The following is a 19657-nucleotide window of genomic DNA, read 5'->3' as shown; positions in this document are numbered from 1 at the left end:
ATTTCATTGGGTGGGTTTGGGGTTTTCAAAACAAAATCGTTTTGTGGAAAGTTTTTTTAATATCAAGATATAGCATGGCTTTTCATACAATTTTAAATTAAAACAAAAACAAAAAAATCCAGTGTGTCCAATTTTAGAGTGCCATTTAGTCCTACATATCCGGAACAGCTTGTTTCTTTCCAGCTCCACTATAGAAACATTTTATTCATGGAGCTGTTTCCTTTAAAATGTTTCTGCTGTATTAAAAGACTAAACACATGTCGTGCCAGGCTCCATGTGAATTACTTTATTCAATAGACTTGGAGCCAGGCGAATGCCCAAACTTTAAGCAATCAAGATGATCCCCGAGACGCAGTTTAACTCATCAACCGGCAGATAGCGCCAGAGCACAACGAACTGGATCCCGAGCTGAAGCGCCAATGGACTTCAGGTGCGAACAGGTGTCGCTGTTTGCCCACATTTAAGTTTGGGTAATGGCCTTTGAAAGTTGTCATCTGCAAAATGACAGAAAAGAAAAATGTTTGCTTGTATGTCGGTGTTTACATTATTAACTCAAACTGATTTAATGTGTTTTTACATTTATGGAAAATAGAAAGAAATTAAATTTATAAATCACTTTTTTTTTCTTTAGAAATTACAGAGTTATGTTCCACCATTAAGGTGACATTTTGAAGGTTATGTTTCAGCAGCAGAACTCAAAAATTAATGGAAAGATGCCAAACCTCCAACATTGACCAATCTCGGTGCAGCTGCCTTTGGCTCCTTGTGTGTTTACTCCCATTGCACTGAGTCTGTGCAGTGGGAGGGGTGGTGATGCTCCAACTCCTGTCGCACATGCTGTACAGAAACAATAATATTTGGAGAGTTACAAGAGGCTGCGGTCTGCAGTACAAACCGAGAAGCATGACCAATGAGCTCTCTCTTGCGTATGTACTCAGATTTCATTCAACAGCGATCGTTGGTGTTTGTGCACGACTTTAAAGCTCAGCAGCTCAGAGAAGTTGGTGTCCAGAGAGGAAACGGTGTTAGACGGGAAAGAAGCTGCAAGGAAGCGCGGGTGAATAGTTTTTTTGAGGAGACACAAGCGGAGCTCGGTGCCATTGCGCACAACTTCTTGCTACATGCAAATGCACCGCAGCTAAATTACACAGTTTACTCTCCTGAGCAAGAGCAGAGATGGCTGTACTCATAAATTATTTTCTTATTTTCACACAGTCCTTACTTTACTTGAAGCTAACATGTTGCATGGAGATAGATTTCTGCAAACCTGTTCGCGTGGATCATGAAAAGCATCTGCACCGGCATGCGGAGCAGATGAGTGAAAGACAGATTTCTTTTAGACTCAGTGCATTCAAGCAGGAATTTTACCTCCACCTCACACCGGATTCTAGTTTCTTTGCACCTGGCAGCGTATTGCCTGAGAGTGACTCCTCAGCATCCACCGCCTCTGCAGCTGCTGACCTCAGGGAATGCTTCTACTCCGGTAATGTCAACGAAGACCCGGACTCCTTTGCTGCACTTAGCCTGTGCAAAGGTCTGCAGGGGGGGTTCTCCTATAACGGCATGGAGTATCTCATCAGCCAGACCAGGACTGAGGACGCATCAGCTGCCTCCCCTGATAGGACGCATATTATCCGCCGGAGACGCGCTGCGCACTCAGGCGGCAACTTCACCAGCAGGTGTGGAGTTACACCTAACACCAACTTCACCGTTTCCCTGGAGAAATACAAGTACATGAGCCAAGTGGCGATTGATGGCGTAACAGAAACTGTGTTGAAATCCCTGGGAAGGTCAAAACGGTTTGCCTCCATCCCCAGGTTTGTGGAGGTGCTGGTGGTGGCAGATGAATCTATGGCTAAATTTCACGGGGATGACCTGAAGCATTATCTCCTGACCCTGATGTCAGTAGCAGCCAGGCTTTACAAGCACCCCAGCATTCTCAACTCCATAAACATAGTGGTGGTTGGCTTCATGGTGATGAATGAAGCTGACAAGGGACCTAAGGTTTCCAGTAATGCTGCCCTGACTCTGCGCAACTTCTGCTCCTGGCAGAAGAAGTTGAATAAACACAGTGACAAGCACCCCGAGTACTGGGACACAGCCATTCTGTTCACCAAACAGGTAAGCAGAGGGCATGATGAGTTGCATTGAGAGACTTGAACTCTGGGCACAAACACGTAAAAGGTCCCCCACCTAGTTATTTTGCTGGTGATTTTGGGTCTGAGGTGTTTTTGCATCTGTTTGTACTTCTTTTTTGTCTCTGAGTGTTCCCTTTATGTTTCTTTGGAGTTGTGTTAGGTCTCACCATGTTTCCCTTGGGTTAATATAGTGAGACATAACTGTGTTAACCTTTGTGGTCATTTCATGTGTCTGGTGGATTTGTGTCTTGTCATGTTTACTTTGTGTCTTTGTTGTTTTGTCTCTCTTTGTGTCTCTTTTGAGTCATCTCGTGTTGCTGTGGTTGTTTCATGTCTTTGTGGTCATCTCCTAATCATTGTAAAGAATCTCTATGACCTTTAATATGACTTTATATATGCTCCGGCCCAGGAGCCCATTCAAGCGTCTGAGTTTGTGCTCAGTTGGTTCAGTAATCCATCCATGAACTTTTGTGGTAGCTGTCATTTGCACAGCTCTACAGGTCCCAACCCTTTACTTGTGTATTGGCTGTTGCAATGAGTCACTGGAAAAGACCAACTGAGCCAGTTCTTTCCGTAAAAGACCTCACTTAAGAACGGAACGTCTGCTTAAGAACGGGATCACTATCTACCTATAATAACATTTAATAAGAATCCACTGAACATTTAAAGGAGTTCCTCATGCTTTCAAGCTGATGTAAGCTGACACTATCTAAAGCATCCAGCCTGGTCACAGCTGTCAGATGATCCCATGTGGCCACTAGCGAGTACATTTTCCTCCATAGTTACGAACTTCTCCCTGTCTCCCCCTTTGATTCCTGGTCATCACTGCTGCTAGCTTTCCATTAGGTTCAGTTTGGCTCAGGCTCACCATCTGATACACGTCTTTTGTCCTTCACTGCATAGCAACATACAATAACACTTCAAGGTCAGAAAGGGAGAAGAATCATCCCAGTGCCAGGAAAGATCCCTTATTTACAGTGAGGGCTATTATATAGAGGAAAATCCAGGTCTGGTGTTGTTGTCCTTGTAGGGCACAATGAGTACAGCTGCTCCGTTGGAAAAAACCTTGTAATAGGTTACGGAGAGGAAATGGTGTGGAATACACATGGCTGGCAGAGGGTGCTTCTGGCCATCGCTGGGCCTCAATGTAACACTTGGATTAACAGGTTCATCATCAACTACAGTAGGTGTTCATATTTAGCCTTCTCTAACCACAACAAAATCACTTGTTGACAGAACATAATTCCTGGCCAGAAATATTGAAGCTGAGACAAAAGAAGTTCTACACACATCCAATAAGCCTCAGAACAGATCGATGTCACTGATAATCAATGCTTCAGGACCATTATTCCAATAATAATGAATTGTTCCAGTGGAAAAAAGCTCTCAATTTTTCCTGTTGTGTTGAACGCCAAGATGAGAGTCTCCAGCCGTATGTGAGCACAGTGGTGCTTTGAGCTTAATGTTAACGCCAGCCTGTGAACATGCTCAAAATAACAATGATGTCATGTTGATGTTAAGCAGGTGTAATGTTTACCATGTTCCCCATCCTAATGTTGCATGTTTGTATGCTATCATTTGCTAAGGGAGAAACAAACATGAAGTACAGCTGAGGCTGATGGAAATGTGATTCATTATGCAGAAAGTTTGCCATAAATCAAAGCATGGGCCAAAGTTATGAGGGACAATCAAAAAGTTAAGTGACAGCTGCTGCTGCGCACGAATGAAGCGCAGAACTGTCACGTGCACGGAGCAGAAATAAATAAACTTCATGAGGAAGCATTCCGAGTTTCACTCGATCAACATCAGCACCTGAGTTACACACGGTCTTGTTGTTGAGGGTTAGAAACGCGGAATCCCTCCGATTCCTCAGAGCATCACAGCAGAACTTGCCATTAACAGTCTGATCCTGTGCATAGCTTGTAGAATGTAAAAGAAAACCCACCTGGTTGCGCTCCTGACCTGATGCACTTTCTTTGATCTTGGACAGTGAACTTTTGGCCCTCAGGAAACACTAATGCCAATTTAAAACTCCTCCCCTGCCTCATTGCATCATTATTGTAGGCGTTCAGAAGCACTTAAAGGGTGTCTGTTGTGCATTTCTATAGTTTGACACAAAATTTTATGTGCACTCGCTGCTCAAGTCCGTTGTGAAATTGCAGATAGACTTACAAATGATCAAAAAAAGGTGTCGATCAAGACACCGACCTTGGAATATTTACTCACGGAGGTTAGAGCATCCCCCTGCACAATGTGATCCATTCATGCAGCAGGAACAGTCTTAGAACTTTTTGATTTCCCCTCATATCACTGTTGTTTCTGAGGGGGACGTGAAGATGTGTAACAAATTTCATCCATCCAATGGCTGTTGAGGAAGTTCATTTAAAGACACAAAAAACGACCTTGAGGAAAAGTCAGAAAATCCCCAAAGTCAAAAGGTTTCCTCCTCTGGGATCATGAATGTGTGTCGTCAATTTTATGGGAAACCATCCAACCATTGTTGAGATATTTCAGTCTGGACCAAAGTAGTGAGAGATTTACTTTTAGAGGGAAACTTGTTTTTGAAAACCTGGTCCATCCCAGTACACTCACTTGTGGTATTTGGGAGTAGTCAAGGTCCTACTTCCAGTAATTGTTGTCTTGCCTAAGTACCCACTAAGACTTCAAGTACTACTTCAAGGTTTTATCAGAGTTTTTTAAAGCTCAGAAGATTTTCTAGTTTAATTTACACATAATAAAGCAGAATCCGTGCAGTATTACAATTAGTCTGATGACGTGCACACAGAGGAGCTGAAGTGATACCACTGATAAAGCATTTAACTTGAGGGAGAAGTTATCTAGAACTTAAAACCAGTTTACAAATGACCACTGCATTAAACTGGTGGAGCAGACCGAACTGATTTGTGGGATGCACTTTGCTCTGAACACAGGCAGCATTAAGATAGTTGTTGGGTAATGTATTTTGTTTTGGCATTTTTTTTTAACGAACTCTATTTGTGTGAAATCTTTAAAATAACTGGGAGCAAATAACAACAGCGTGGTATACTTAATATTGAATACATAAAGCAAATAATTTTGAATTGGCTGTACATTGAATCAATACTTTCTGCTGTTGGTAGACGAGGTATGCCAGAGACATTATACTGTAAGGACAATTTGGTAAAACACTGAAAAGTGCAAATCAGCACCAGATTCATTCTTGTTTGTTTGTACCCTTGTTAAATTGCAAAGGAAGAAAACAAAAAAAGTTGTGTAACATCCTACCAGATGTTCATGAGCAGTCCAGTCCAGCAGTTGACTTTAAGCTGTTTGATAACTAACAATATATGTAAACATAAATAAACTATAGAAAGAAGTAGCAACAAAGTTAATGATTAGTGGAGTTGATGTGGATTTATTTTACCCTGGGCTATGTGTTGCAGGTATCTCCCTACACATCCTTAGAGAAACACCAAGAGGAAATGTGTGGCAGCCTATCTCTCCTGACCCTGTGCTTTAATTTATTTTAAGAACAGAGAATAAGCAAGCAAATCAAAGTCCCATATGCTTTACATTAGTGCCTTTCATGGTCTGTTCCCTCTGGAGCTCACAGCCCAGCCACACAAAACATGTTTGGAGCATGGCTCGAGTCCAATCAGATTTCTCAGGCTTCCAATAAGAATAAAGAAATGCAGTCTTCACAAGTCACAGATTTGTCCCTGTGTCACCAGGATCTCTGCGGTGCCACAACCTGTGACACGCTTGGGATGGCCGACGTTGGGACCATGTGTGACCCGAAGAGGAGCTGCTCTGTCATTGAGGATGACGGCTTACCCTCTGCTTTCACAACTGCTCATGAACTTGGTAAGAAAGTTGTTCAACGGCAGGGGCTGAACACTCACATGATGCATTTCAGATTTATGCTAATGCACATTTGGCCGCAGAGCGACGTATGCTCAAGGCGAAGAGCTGCATATAACCTCAGCTTAAGATGTCAAAGGAATTCTGCAGTTGGATTTGACAGACGCATACGTTCATAACCGGTCTGGCCTGAAGGCTTTACAACTTTCCGAATGATCTTTATTGCTGTGGTTCTCAGTCCTGGTCCTTAGAGGACTGCAGGGTTTCAACCCAACCAGCTATTATTATATTCAAACGGATGTTCTGTTCGTCAATCAGTCTCCCCGATCTTTGTGGGTGAACAGAATCAGAACCAGCAGGTCTCTGGGTCTCACAGACATCAGTGCATGTTCAATACTACAGCTGCAGCACGTAACTTTGCGCACCAGCAGCTGCAAATGGCAAGTGAGAAATACGTGTTTGAAAAATCTATAAAAACGATTTCACATGATATCATAAACAGTCGAGCTTGTCTGTGATGCTATGACAGCAGAAAAATGGGAATGCAAGCAAAGGAAATATTACTGGCATGTTCAGTTCATTCATTCATGGCTGTTGAGGAGACACTTTGTATTACCAAAAAGTTTCCCCCTATCTCTGATCTGCCATGTTGACCAGCGGCTGTCTCTTTACATCTGGGGTGCAAATGACATAAGGATAGTTAAACATTTTGGGATATGTAGTAGGTATTAGATTTCTTTCTGAGAGTGACATGATAAGATTAATACCATGTCTGAGCATTAACTGGAGCCAGGACATGGATAGCCCAGCTTAGCATAAACACAGAACGATGGGGGAACAGCTTTGCTTTATTCAAAGTTTGTAAAAAAATAAATTCCTGTCAACACCTTTAAAGCTGATGAATTATACATATCCTTTTAACATAGTAAAGAAACGTGAGAAGTTATATTCCACTTAGTATTTTGTGGCAAACAACAGCTACATAACCGTGCACAGCTTCCCAAGGTTTTGACAGTCATGCTCATATAACTTCCTCTAAAATGTTAATTTCCCATTTGTTTTATAGGGATTTAAAAAACAAGATATGTTGTGTATATAAGACACATTTAGAGATGCTGATCAGCATCGTTTTTCACTTTGGATATAGCCAGGCTACCTCTTTCCCCTCCACCTTTTCTGCTAAGCGTGTAATAAACACCCATGATGTTGGTAACAACTCTCGCTCTCATAAGCTAATAAGTGCATTTTTTTTAAAAGTTTACTTTTATAACATTTAAAACAGTTTCTAATACTCTTGCTAACTAGCTAGCTATTTTGGGTTGTTTCCCAACTTGACCACATGGAATCCACCTAAAAATTCTGAGATCAAAATTCACAAGTTTTATTTAAATGTCATATAACTTGATCAAATATGTTGATTGTACAGCACCTCAACTTCCAATAAGTTATTTTTTTCTCCATACTGTACCTCTAGTTTTTGTTATTTAGATTGATATTATGGACATATTTGACCAAAAATATCCTTCTAATTGCAGCTAAATTAACTGTTTAAATCTGTCAAAGGTCAAAATGAAAAAGAGATGAAGTGAAACACTGCATATTCGTTCATGCCCGACACTGTATTTTGATGCTGCTTAATAGATGATGCATGTGGTTTTACAAACTTCTATGTCAAAGTAACAGTTTTTTGAGCATTTTCAATAATCAGTGGTTGAAAAGGCTGTAAAATAAAATAAAAGCAGGGCTTGTGCATGAAACCAGATGCACAAGTAACTCCTGAGGCCCAAGAGAGGCATTGGTTTACACTGTCCTCATGTATGTTAAGTAATTACACAATTTCCCCCTCAAAATGATCCAGTCTCATGATTAAACATGTTAAAACCACAATTTGTGTTTTTCTTTTTTCTTTTGGAAAATTACTGCATGTTCACATTTAGGGAATGAAATTATTTCCTTGGGAACTAAATTCCCCTGTCAGGCCTGGTTTAGTACGTGGATGTATGCCATGCATTATACTCCCATTTACAACTGCATTCCTGTCTGCTATGACATCAGCTTCAAATCAGTCAAGAGTTCCTTTTGCCTTATGTGTATTTTGATGTCTGGTAAAAAGTTTGTCTTTAATTGTGCTAATATTTTCATAATTCCCTCTCACCGTAACTTCACTGTGTCTTCCCAGTAACTCGTTCAAATCCTGTTTGACTAAAAACAACTACTTGAATCTAAAGTTGTGACCATGATGTCTCTTTTCCCACCCTCTCCCTTCAGGCCACGTCTTCAACATGCCCCACGACAATGTGAAGGCATGTGAGGAGGTATTTGGGAAACTAAAGGACAACCATATGATGTCTCCCACGCTGATTCAGATAGACAGGAGCCGACCCTGGTCTATGTGCAGTGCAGCCATCATTACTGAGTTCCTGGACAGAGGTCATGGTTAGTAAACACTTCCTCTATGTCTTTCTGGACTCAGATAGATCACTAATTCTGTCCAGGCTTCATCATCCAGCTTTCAGCTGGTAGCAATATAATTGTACCCACAAAAAACAGACCTTGGCACTGTTTTTTTTATTTTTTATTTTTTTTTAATTTTTGGTACTTGAAGCCAAAAATATTTCTATTCTATCTGTTTTCACTGATATGTCTATTTGGCTTCAAACAAATCGTGCCTCACAAGCATCTTAAAGTAATAAAAAAGTCATAGTAGTTTATTTTAAGAAATACAACTTCAAACACACATCACAGACAATAACACAATAAAATGCAATAGCAAGAGGGTACAAATAGCAACATGTCTAACATGACAAGTCAGACAAAACAAGAGAGGCTTCATTTTGATTTTGAAAAACTAACCGAGAGCTACACTTTAAGGTAGCTCAAAGCTGGCTATTTCACTTGGTGTCTCTTTATCCATATTAGTATCTGAGTTACTGAGGATTTTGTGACCACTGGTACATGCGTATTTGCAATGTCACCATGGACCTGAAACTGAAGCAAAGGGTCAAAGTTTTTGAAAAAAGATAGAAGTCACAGGGAGCGTTGTCATGTTGTTTGCACCGATAGTTTTCTTTCCCTGGGGGATATACTCATGGTGCACAACCCCACGGATGTCAATAAAACCCACCTGGTTGCGCTCCTGACCTGATACACCTTCTTCGGTCTTGAACAGTGACGTTGTACCATTATTGAAATGTGAATATCTTTCAATCTTTGCTTCATTGCCATAGACTTTCCAAAGCATTTCAAGGGTCTCTATTACCTGGGTTTCACACAAGATTTGATGCATGCTGTCTGCCTAAGTCCATGTTGAAATTGCAAATATGTACATGCCAAATTGTACTTAACTAAGCCACTGATGTTGATCAAGCAATTTGTAAAATTTGGAAGACTTACTCACGAAGCTTCCTTCTGCTCCATCACATCACGGTAGTGTGCACAGTACATGCGGAACCAGAGAAGTCATTTAACTTTTTGATTTCCCCTTGTATAAAATATTTTCATGTAACAACATGAAACAGGGAATTATAACATGACTTTGCAGGTTCCTTTGGAGTTCCCGGCAGAGTGTTTTATTATCTCTTAGCTTCGGGATTTTGTTTTCCTGCTGTACCAAACATTTACTGTTTTGGTTCACTTATTGCCCTCATGAACCTTGTTTATAGCAGCAGCAAGCAAAAAGGGACCAATCACAATAACAATGAAGTAAGAACATAATGAACAATGTCAATTTGAGAGGATTTTTGGTAGTTGCTATGTCATTGGTCTAAACAAAAGGCTTAGGGTGTTTTTTTTCTATCAGACAAATTCATGATGGGAATTTGGATATTTGGCAAGAAATCTTGTTTTGGCATTAAACTCAAAATGACACATCATCAAGTTTGTTTCCTCTTAGCTTAGAAAGCTTTGAACTGAGTGTCTTCAGGTATTTGCCGGTCAGACTTTAAAAAAGGACATTATTGATGTGGTATCTGGGTTCATTTTGTTGCCTTTTTATGTTGGAGGTGTGGATGAGAATAGACACATTTTGGTAATTTAAGAGTGAATTTCAGATTTGTAAGTCAGAAAGAAAAAAACTAATTGTAGTTACTTAACTAATCGTTGATACCTGATTCTTATGACCCTCAACAATTCGCAGCGTGCAGTAAATACATGGAAGAGACCGAAGTGGATCCCAGAACTAAATTTCCCTTGAGCTGTAATTTCAGATGCTGATGATATCCATATTCCATATAGTGTACCATTCATTGTAGTAATATATCATTCAGCTTGTTCTCCTCATGCCAAATCTTACAAGTGACTGCAAGTGGATTCTGTATGATGGAGTCTTATTTATTTTTTTAAATTAAGACAAAGTGCTGAGTTGTATGCCCACAACCAAGTCCACAGTTTACTTTTCCTTCTATGTTTGGTCTCAGTGAATGTCATAAATTACAATGACCTATAATTTTTGTAAATTATTTACATAACTTCATTACCTCAACACTGTTCGTTTCTGCAGGAGACTGTCTGCTGGACCAGCCGCAGAAGCAGCTGTCCCTCCCAGACAACCTGCCCGGCTTTAGCTACAGCCTGCACCGCCAGTGCGAGCTCGCTTTTGGCCACAGCTCCAAACCTTGCCCCTATATGCAGCCCTGCTCCAAGCTCTGGTGCACTGGGAAAGCCCGCGGACAGCTGGTCTGCCAAACCCGTCACTTCCCCTGGGCGGACGGCACAAACTGTGGCAACGGCAAGGTCTGCTACCGAGGAGCTTGCGCCGATAAGAACAGCACTGTGCACACCAAAGTGAGAAAGTGTGAAAAGAAAGCAGTGGCCCGGCTGGCTTGGTCATTTTATTTTTTAATCACAGACTGAAAAAATATTGTGCCTGTTATTTTTTCTGTGGTCTCAGGTGGATGGGCGGTGGGGGAAGTGGGGTGCATACGGAGACTGTTCCAGAAGTTGTGGTGGGGGAGTTCAGCTGGCCAAGAGAGAATGTGACAACCCTGTCCCAGAGAATGGAGGCAAATACTGCTACGGCCTTCGCATCAAATATCGCTCCTGTAACCTCAACCCTTGTCCTGATACAGGTACACTACAGTCCCCGACACACGTTAAAGGCTGCAACTGAGCAATCACTAAACCCCTCCTCAGAACCACTGTCCAAATATACCTCAGCATCAATAATAGGCACCCAAAACGAAAAAAAAAAAAAAAAAAAAGTTAAACTAAACCTAACATGTTTAGTTGTAACTTCTTTAAAACACATTCGCTGAGAGGTCTTATTAGTTACCATAAATAGCTAGAAAATTATGTAAATAGCATTATTTAACCATGGTGAGGAAGCTTCTTCCTGGTCTATTCGGGAAGTTTACAGTCCAGCACTTAAACCCAAAGTTACCCAAAATATCATTGCATTCTCCAAACATCAGTTCGTCCTCATCCTAAGCATCTTTTCTCTTACAAGTGTAATAGAGCTCGAAAATAAGAGCAAGTATGGAAGTTAAGTATTTTATATTCAGAAATGCTGTTTTCAACCAACTCATAGAACTTAAGTTCTAGGTAGTTAACTAAAGCCGATAAAATCTGCAAGTGAGTTATCACTTTATTTGGTAAAACTTAGCCTAGCTACGCCTGATTATTGCTCATGTCTTTAGTCTTCACTGTGATTGTAGCCTGGAAACCCTGTTATCATTTAGGTTTTCTCAACCACAGACTAATTAGTGACCTTTGGGGGTGGTTAAAAGCGATGATGTTGAAGTATTCTCAACAACAACAGTGGCAATGGCACACAACGTACAGTATATGGTGACCAATGCTGATTGGTTAAAGGTTGCTCCAATAGTTTCCAAATTAATCTGATTTCTGTTCCCAATAAGGATGCGTTATTCGGAAGAAGTGCGGTCACTGGTCACCAGCTAGAAATTAGAAGCCTGCTTTTATCCACCTCGTCTAAAATTAGGGACCCAATTTTAATTTTTTTCATCTCCAGGTAAGAGCTTCCGTGAGGAGCAGTGTGAAGCGTTTAATGGCTTGAACCTGAACACCAACAGGCTGGGCTCCTCTGTAGTTTGGGTTCCCAAGTATTCAGGCATCTCTCCCAAAGACAAATGCAAGCTCATCTGTCGTGCCAATGGAACCGGATACTTCTATGTCCTTGCTCCGAAGGTATGCATCAGATTTACTATGTTCATTTAACCATTCCTCCAAGCAAACACAATGTGATTGTATCTGTTTTATATCAACTGTTTCTCCCTGAAAAAAATTAGTTGGGTCAAGAACATCAATTCTATGTACGAGACAGCTCTGTGTGAATGCTGTTCCAATGAAGCAGAGAAACAGCAATGACATCGAGGCAAATGACATAATGACTTCTTTCATATTACCAGCAGAACTTAATTACCTGACCATCTGGAGGCTGGTTTGCATGATAACTGCCAGCTGTTGTGCAAATAGTATTGCAGGCTTCACACGTTACAATGCTGCAATGTTGTCAGCTTTATTTATGCTGCTGAGTAAAAAACAAAGTTCTGCCACACTTGGGTATGTCTAAAAACCCTTGACATTAAATGAAGGAATCCTCTTAATATTCTGAGCTAAGTGGGTATCAACTACTGCAATGAACTCCTCGCCAGTAAGCACCTCGTGAGTCATGAGTCAAAGCCTAATGAGAGGTGGAGTTGAGACATTTATGTCGAAATACTGAGCATCTTTGTTCACAAATGTTTAAGAGGTTAGTGTGTATGTTTTGGCCCTCCTCCACGATGCAAGAAGTAATGGCATTTTTCATTAGATACAAAGCAATGTGAGGGGATGTATTGGTGGTAGTAGAGGATAGATGGAGTGGTGAGAAAGGGAAACATGCAGGGACAGTATCACCTCTCAGCTGTGGCTTGTCAGCGACTATTTATGCATTCAGCAGGGAAAAAAGCTTGTAACAGAAATACGAGCCAAGATTTAGTTACACTGAAGGACTCTGCACAATCCCTCTGGTGCTACCTCTGGTTATTTAACCTATTTGTTTCATTATGTTTGTTTAGTCAGAGGAATAAAGTGTGTAAAGCCTGGTAGGCCCGACACACATGTAATGCATGTGATGTAATGTGTGACCTAAATCCGGCAGGTGGTGGATGGGACACCCTGCTCTCCCGACACCCCAGCTGTGTGCGTTCAGGGAAAATGCATCAAGGCAGGCTGCGATGGCAAGCTGGACTCCAACAGGAAGTTTGACAAGTGTGGTGTGTGCGGTGGTGATAACCAGGGCTGCAAAAAGGTCTCAGGAATGTTCACCAAGCCTATGTAAGTAGTCTGCATAGACAAGTCTTAAGTGTTATATTCTGTGAATTTGTCTCAATATATGTCCGGATAAAACTCCAAATTGTTCGATAGCATCATTAATATATGACATCTTGCCTCTTCTCTCCAGTCATGGCTACAACTTTGTAGTGATGCTGCCTGTTGGTGCTTCCAACGTTGACATCCGTCAGCGCGGGTACCGAGGAATGGTCAGTGACGAGAACTATCTAGCTGTGAAGAATCGCCATGGCAAGTACCTCCTGAATGGCAACTACGTGGTATCAGCCGCAGAGCGCGACATGCTGGTGAAGGGCAGCCTGCTCCGCTACAGCGGCACCTCCACATCTGTGGAGATTCTTCAGGCCGCCAGACCCCTGCAGGAGCCTCTAACTGTGGAGGTGCTCTCGGTTGGGAAGATGACTCCTCCCAGAGTGCGCTACTCATTCTACATTTCTAAGGAGAGCAAAGAGGAGAAGACTCTGCGGAAAGAGGAAAAAAGTCACAAAGCGCAGAACAGTGTCTTGGCTGATAGCAACAAAATAGAAGCTAAGAAGCAGTTGATGGGTAAGAGGCCGGTCAGTGACTGGGTGACGGGACCATGGGATTCCTGCACGGTGACTTGTGGGAATGGTCTGCAGAACAGGCTGGTACAGTGCCAGAGCATTGAGGGACGCCCTGCAGCAGACTGTGACAGTGCTGACAGGCCTGTAGCAGTGAGGGCGTGTGGGGATCCGTGTCCCATATGGGACGTAGGGACCTGGTCCCACTGCTCCAAGTCCTGTGGGAGGGGCTTTAAAAGGCGGCCAGTGCTCTGCATGACAGAGAACGGTCTGAATCTTCCCAGAGACCACTGCTCTGGAAGGAGGAAGCCTCAGGAACTGGACCTGTGCAACCTGAGGCCATGCTAGAGCAGAGCAGACATCGCGTCGGGACTTATTTTTGGCAGTCAAAGTGAACATTTGACATGAACCTTGGCCCAGATCAGCATAATGATTCCAATGCTGTGTTGGGTCCAAATTGAACACCGCCTGATTGTGTCCGAAGGGGTGTCTGCAACTTTTAACGACAGTCAGTGGAGACGGAGAGGGTCTTCCTCCATCGTCTGAAAAGACAGACAATTGTTTACATCAGAGATAACAATGACAGCTGTCTTCTCGTAAAATATCAAACCATCTATGGCAGGTTTGACTAATGGTTAGTCTACCTCTACCAGAACTGATGGCTTGTGCATGAACAGAAGCCCTTTTGGGGCATGGAATACTTAAACATTGCTGCTTTATCAAGTTTTCAAAGTGACGGTCATTCAAAAAAATTTCTTTACAGCTTTATTCAGACATGCCAAGACAGTTACGGAAAGACTCATGTTAGCCACATGAACCCTGGCATGTAACTCACAAGACTGGACAGTGAGAAGTTATGTATGATGTATGAGACCCCTACGATTCCGTTTGAGCTGACTACTTATGTTGTCCTAGTGCTTGATCCATTTATGGCTGACATTTAATTGCCAAAGGATTGAAAAGGGGTACAGAGGACAAAGATGCAGAGATAGTGATCACGTATACATCATTTCTTGGTACACTGTGCTGATATTTTATCTGTGAACTAACATTCTTCTCATGTCACTGAGGAACTGATCAAAATGTGAAACACCGTACTGTATCCATCATATTCAAGGCCTGACTGCTTTAAGCAGTTTCTTTTTTTTCTTAAATTTTTCTTCATTTGGTGCAGTTAATTGTTGATAGTTGTAGAAAAACCAAACTCAGATCAGCTTGACATTCTTCCAAGTGAAGAGGTCAACAATATATCCTACGCACCTCATACAATATTTACAAATTCGATTAAAATCAAAGAATTCATCAATTCATGACCAAAAATCGAAAGATATTTTTGTGAGAGAAATTAGTTTGTTTAGAGCTAAACTGTGAGTATATTCTATACAGTGAATGTAGTCTGTTTGTAATGTGTCTGTTCTATGTAAAGCAAATCAACCAATGCTTAGCTGTTTGTTCTGTGTTGCCAAAGAGTTCAAACCCTCCGCAAAGCTCTTACTACCGTGAAAAACGCCGCTCTGCATGAGCTGCTCAGAAGCATGGCCTGCTCAAAGTGCCCTCCCTGTATACCTGTGTCACCACCTTAGAGTTATCTTCATACTGACAAACCCTCACCTTCAGGAGGCTTAAAATCAGGCGGTCAAAAGTTGAAACGATTAGTCAGCTAACTGATTAGCTGATAAATTTGCAACTGCAAAGCAAAATACTTTTTTTCACGGCCGACTCTTTTACTCATCACAGTAAGGAAAGCACAGGTGTATTGATAATGGCCCAGTTACAATAAGTGTGCCTGTAAGCCATGAAACAATATGCACACAAGGAGGATCTACATCTGGAATGTAGCCATTATTAATGCAGCTTTGCTTTCGCTAAATCAAAAAGACAAAATGTCTGCTCTGAAAAGTTACACATGGTTTTGTGACCACTGCCGTGTATGCATTTATTCAAAATACTAATTCACCATGGATCTGAGCAGAGAGCGCACATCAAATTTTGTGAAATTGGCAAGAAAGACCCTTAAAATGCTTCAAAAAGCCAGCAGCAATGAAGCCATAAGCTGTACGAGGTGCCTCAAGTGACATTCGTGTTTCAACAGTGGCAAAACGTCACAATCCAAGACCGAAGAAGACCCGACGGGTCAGCAGCCAGGTGGGTTTTCTTTGACATTGGCAGGGTTATACACCGTGAATTCGTCCCCCAGGGTCAGACTGTCATCACAGAACTGGGACGTTCTGAGGTGTCTGAGGGAAAATATTTTGTGCAAATGACGTGAACTGTGGTGCAATAGTAGGTGTGTTGGAAACGCACAAACGTCTCGCATGCAGCAACACAAGCTCCACACCACCCTACTTGCCAGATTTGGCTTTCTTCAACTTCTTTCTATTCTATTTAATGTGCATTCTCTGCTCGTATCTGATGTCCTTGGTGACATAAAATTTTCACATTCCTTCAATCACAAAACCTCGCCTGACTCAGGTACTGATGTTGATCAAGCGGCATGACTTACAATATTTAGGCTACAAATGTTATTGTTTCCCCCCTGCTCTGTGCACATCTGGGTGCAGCGCTCCGTTCGCGCACAACAGGAACAGTGGCAGAACTTTTTGATTGACCCTTGTACTTATGGTGCATGAAACCCTCATATCTGCAAAGCAAAGTAACAAAGTTTACTTTGCTTTGCAGATATTTAAAAATTTTGGGCTGAGGGCCAGAGGGTTCTGCAGAGGGGTCTGCACGGGCCCTCGTGAACAAAGGCGAATGACGAAATGTATATCACATGGACCCACAGGAAAACCATCCAGACAATTGAAAATGGAAACCGTTACTTGGCCCTTTGTCTCCAGTTAAGTACCCAGCATAGCAAATGTTCTTGCTACGCTGGGTCTTCATTTTATTAAGTTGTTCATTCTATTTTTTTCAGTTGGACTTCAGTAGTTCAGAATAGGTGTGATCCTCTGGGTAAAATTCCTGTTGACTAGTGGCATTTTAGACATTCAAAAATGTATACGTTTCAACCATTTGCCTCAGTGCTACTCTCCTCTTCTTTATGGTATAGAGCAGGAAAAAAAGGCTTTCCCTATGAAACGAATCCACAAGGAAATTAAGGGGGAAATCCACACCATTTAGTTGTGGTAGGTGTAGCTTAACAGGAAGGTGATCAACTGTTGTAAAATATTAGATATAAAAGTCTGTTTTGGTGTCACACTCAAAAGTGCTCGGGTCATTACACAAGTTTACGATGTTCAACAATCAGACAGACACCTGAAATGTCAAACATCACAGAACATTGATGTATTTGAGGGGTTGCATTGTCCTTGATGGACACAATCTCAACATGTCTTTCAACAGAAAATGTATTTCACTTTCTTTTTTGGTTCAGAGGGACCAGTTCTACCATCTAAAAGATGGTAATGTAGAGTTAGTTTTTTTTCACATCATGTACAGATAATGTTATTTTTATCAGTTTTTTTTTTTTACTGTATACTATGTATACATTCATCTAGCTGTATAAAATAAAGTATGTATGAATATATAAGAATATAACTATGTGATGAATCATGATTGAAACTTAATTGTTTCAGGTATTCTACAGATGTTCTGCATTAAGTCAATGAGGAAACATTACTTCCCCTCTCTAAATCTGTCCTGTACCTTTCACTGGATGGCTCTCGAACATCACCCATGGCTCCAGCAGTATCCGTTACATCACATTTCTGCTGCGACACGCAGCCTTCCAGCTCATGAGACAGTCTTGATACCTAAGCTCCTTCCCAACTGAAGCATGACCGCAGATGAAAACACATTCATTCATTTGTCCACTTTGGTATTTTGCTGATTCAAGCGCCGTTGTCCCGGACATTCTGTAATAACACACCCGGCTTGGCCAACGTCTGCCCGGTAAGCCTGATGCATTGTTGGACAGATGTCTCTCAGACTTGGACACCCTCAGAATCTAAGGGTTTAATGGCCCATACTAATGTCAATATTTTAGAACATGTGGAATTTAATATTAAATTATTATTAATATTACACAGTATTTAATGCAGGTTTATAAATATGCATTAAATGCTCAAACTGGCTCGTGCCATTTGAAAATTGTGGCGAAAACCCATAAATCAGGGCCTTTACACCATGCTGGTTATGAGAAGCATGGATATATTATAACAGCTGGATACTTGATTCATAGAATGCTTACACTATAAAGCAATTTAAACAAAAAAGGTTTCTAATTCCCAGGTTTTCCTCCATCGTTGCTCCCTGCAGGTTCCTGCTCGGCCAGTAGACTTTATATTGCGATGATGTCTAAAATAAAACAACTGACTTTTTTTGCAGTCGGAGGCGTCATCTCTTTCATAACATGGTCCATGGGGACAATGCTTTTTGGGGTGCAGGGACTTTTATTTGTTGCAATACTGCAAGTGACCACTGGGGGAAAATGGCATCATGGCTGAGTTGTTGCAGTATGTCCAGCTCCTTTGACACATCCGTTTTAAGAACCAGGGGATATGTAGCTGGAATCTGATGGAGGTGAGGAAGAGAAACACGCTAAAGAAGGTGTGGATCTTACTGCAGGACAAATGAGTGACAGTTCTGTCCCTCAAGTGCATTATCACAAACAAATTCCCACTTCCTGATTGGACATATCTGCTGGTCAAGAGATGGCCTGCGACTCATCTTCTCAGACTTTCTCAGAAACAGATCCTCAAGAGCTGCCGATTCTGCAACTGTTTTTCCACGGCCTTAGAATAGGAACAAAAGTCTGCAAAGTGCCTCTTTAACTTCATTATCTACCTGGGGAAAGTCAAATTTAGGCCATTTATATACATTAGGAATTATGTTCGAGGTGCAATCGACTGTTCATGTTGCGTATGAAAAGAGCCACGCCATAGAAATGTGCCTTCTGCAGAGGGACATTTTTATGACTAAGTACTCCAAGCAACATCACGTGATCAACATCAGCAGCTGTGTTACACATGTTTTTGTGACCACTGGTACGTGCACAATTTACCCTGGACCTGAAAGTTGAGCAGAAGAGCGCACAACAAATTTTGTTTAAAACTCTGGAAATCAGCAACAGAGAGTCTTGGAATGCTTCAGAGATCATCTGCTTATTAGGTTATTATGTCCTTTCAAACGGTTATTTTGAACAGTTTATCTGTAGCAAATGCTTTGCTGATTATCCTTTGCAGGCTGCTATTGGGTCATATCAGAGAGTAAAGGAGAAACAACCTGTCTGGTCATTTATGTAGGTTGAAGGACTTTGGTTGGAAGACTCTCTGCTGCACTTGTGAATGGCTGGCAGTGAAACTCCATCCTTGTGAGTACATCACATAGCTTAGCATGATTTGACATAATTCAGTTGGCCCACAGCACACACTGGACAAACTATAGGAAGTGGTCGAGGTACAGGAACCAGGAAATTGCTGATTTTCTGGAGAGTCGATGTGAGTCAAGACTTGAACTGTAGAAAAAACTGGGTTTGTGAAATACTTTCTGGTCTTTACGGCATGTTTGTGTCCCAAACAGTTCCCACTTTGATGGTATATATTTCCATTCTGGTGTATTTTATATTCTATGCTTTTCTTATTGCCAACAAACGACCAGACCAACAATAGACTATAGATTCCACTTCCCCATTTTCAATAAATCTTGAATATTTATCCGTCTCTTAGTCACAGTAGGATGACCTCTCTTGCTTGAAGTCCACACTCTTAGTAAATATTTATCAGCATTTGAATTTATAGACGATTGAAGTGGACATCGAGGATTGGGACAGTGAGGCCTGGCCTCATTGTTTTCTTGGGAGGGAGGTGTTCATTTTCAGCCAGGTGTCCTTTCCTGTAAATATTC

General features: G+C 41.5%; 1 protein-coding gene across 1 annotated transcript; it reads left to right on the top strand.

The window, feature by feature from the left end:
* Nucleotides 1–1053: 1053 nt before the first annotated feature.
* On the top strand, nt 1054–17317 carry LOC138196960 (A disintegrin and metalloproteinase with thrombospondin motifs 15-like). Its single transcript, XM_069147354.1, has 8 exons — nt 1054–2121; nt 5849–5981; nt 8247–8414; nt 10477–10760; nt 10867–11044; nt 11947–12122; nt 13078–13253; nt 13381–17317. Exons 1-8 carry the CDS (start codon nt 1177–1179, stop codon nt 14156–14158), a joined length of 2838 nt encoding a protein of 945 aa, XP_069003455.1. The 5' UTR covers nt 1054–1176; the 3' UTR covers nt 14159–17317.
* Nucleotides 17318–19657: the final 2340 nt, after the last annotated feature.

The sequence above is a fragment of the Embiotoca jacksoni genome, unplaced genomic scaffold (genome assembly GCF_022577435.1).
Source record: "Embiotoca jacksoni isolate LCO1_2020_lvr unplaced genomic scaffold, fEmbJac1.0.p SCAF_14, whole genome shotgun sequence".
Lineage (NCBI taxonomy): Eukaryota > Metazoa > Chordata > Actinopteri > Embiotocidae > Embiotoca > Embiotoca jacksoni.
This window is presented reverse-complemented; position numbering and strand designations above follow the sequence as displayed.

Coding starts and splice junctions, on each gene's coding strand:
- LOC138196960 (XM_069147354.1), top strand. CDS start 1,177: ATGGCTGTACTCATAAATTATTTTCTTATTTTCACACAGTCCTTACTT. Junction 5,982..8,246: donor CACAACTGCTCATGAACTTG/GTAAGAAAGTTG, acceptor CTCTCCCTTCAG/GCCACGTCTTCAACATGCCC. Junction 12,123..13,077: donor TCTATGTCCTTGCTCCGAAG/GTATGCATCAGA, acceptor TAAATCCGGCAG/GTGGTGGATGGGACACCCTG.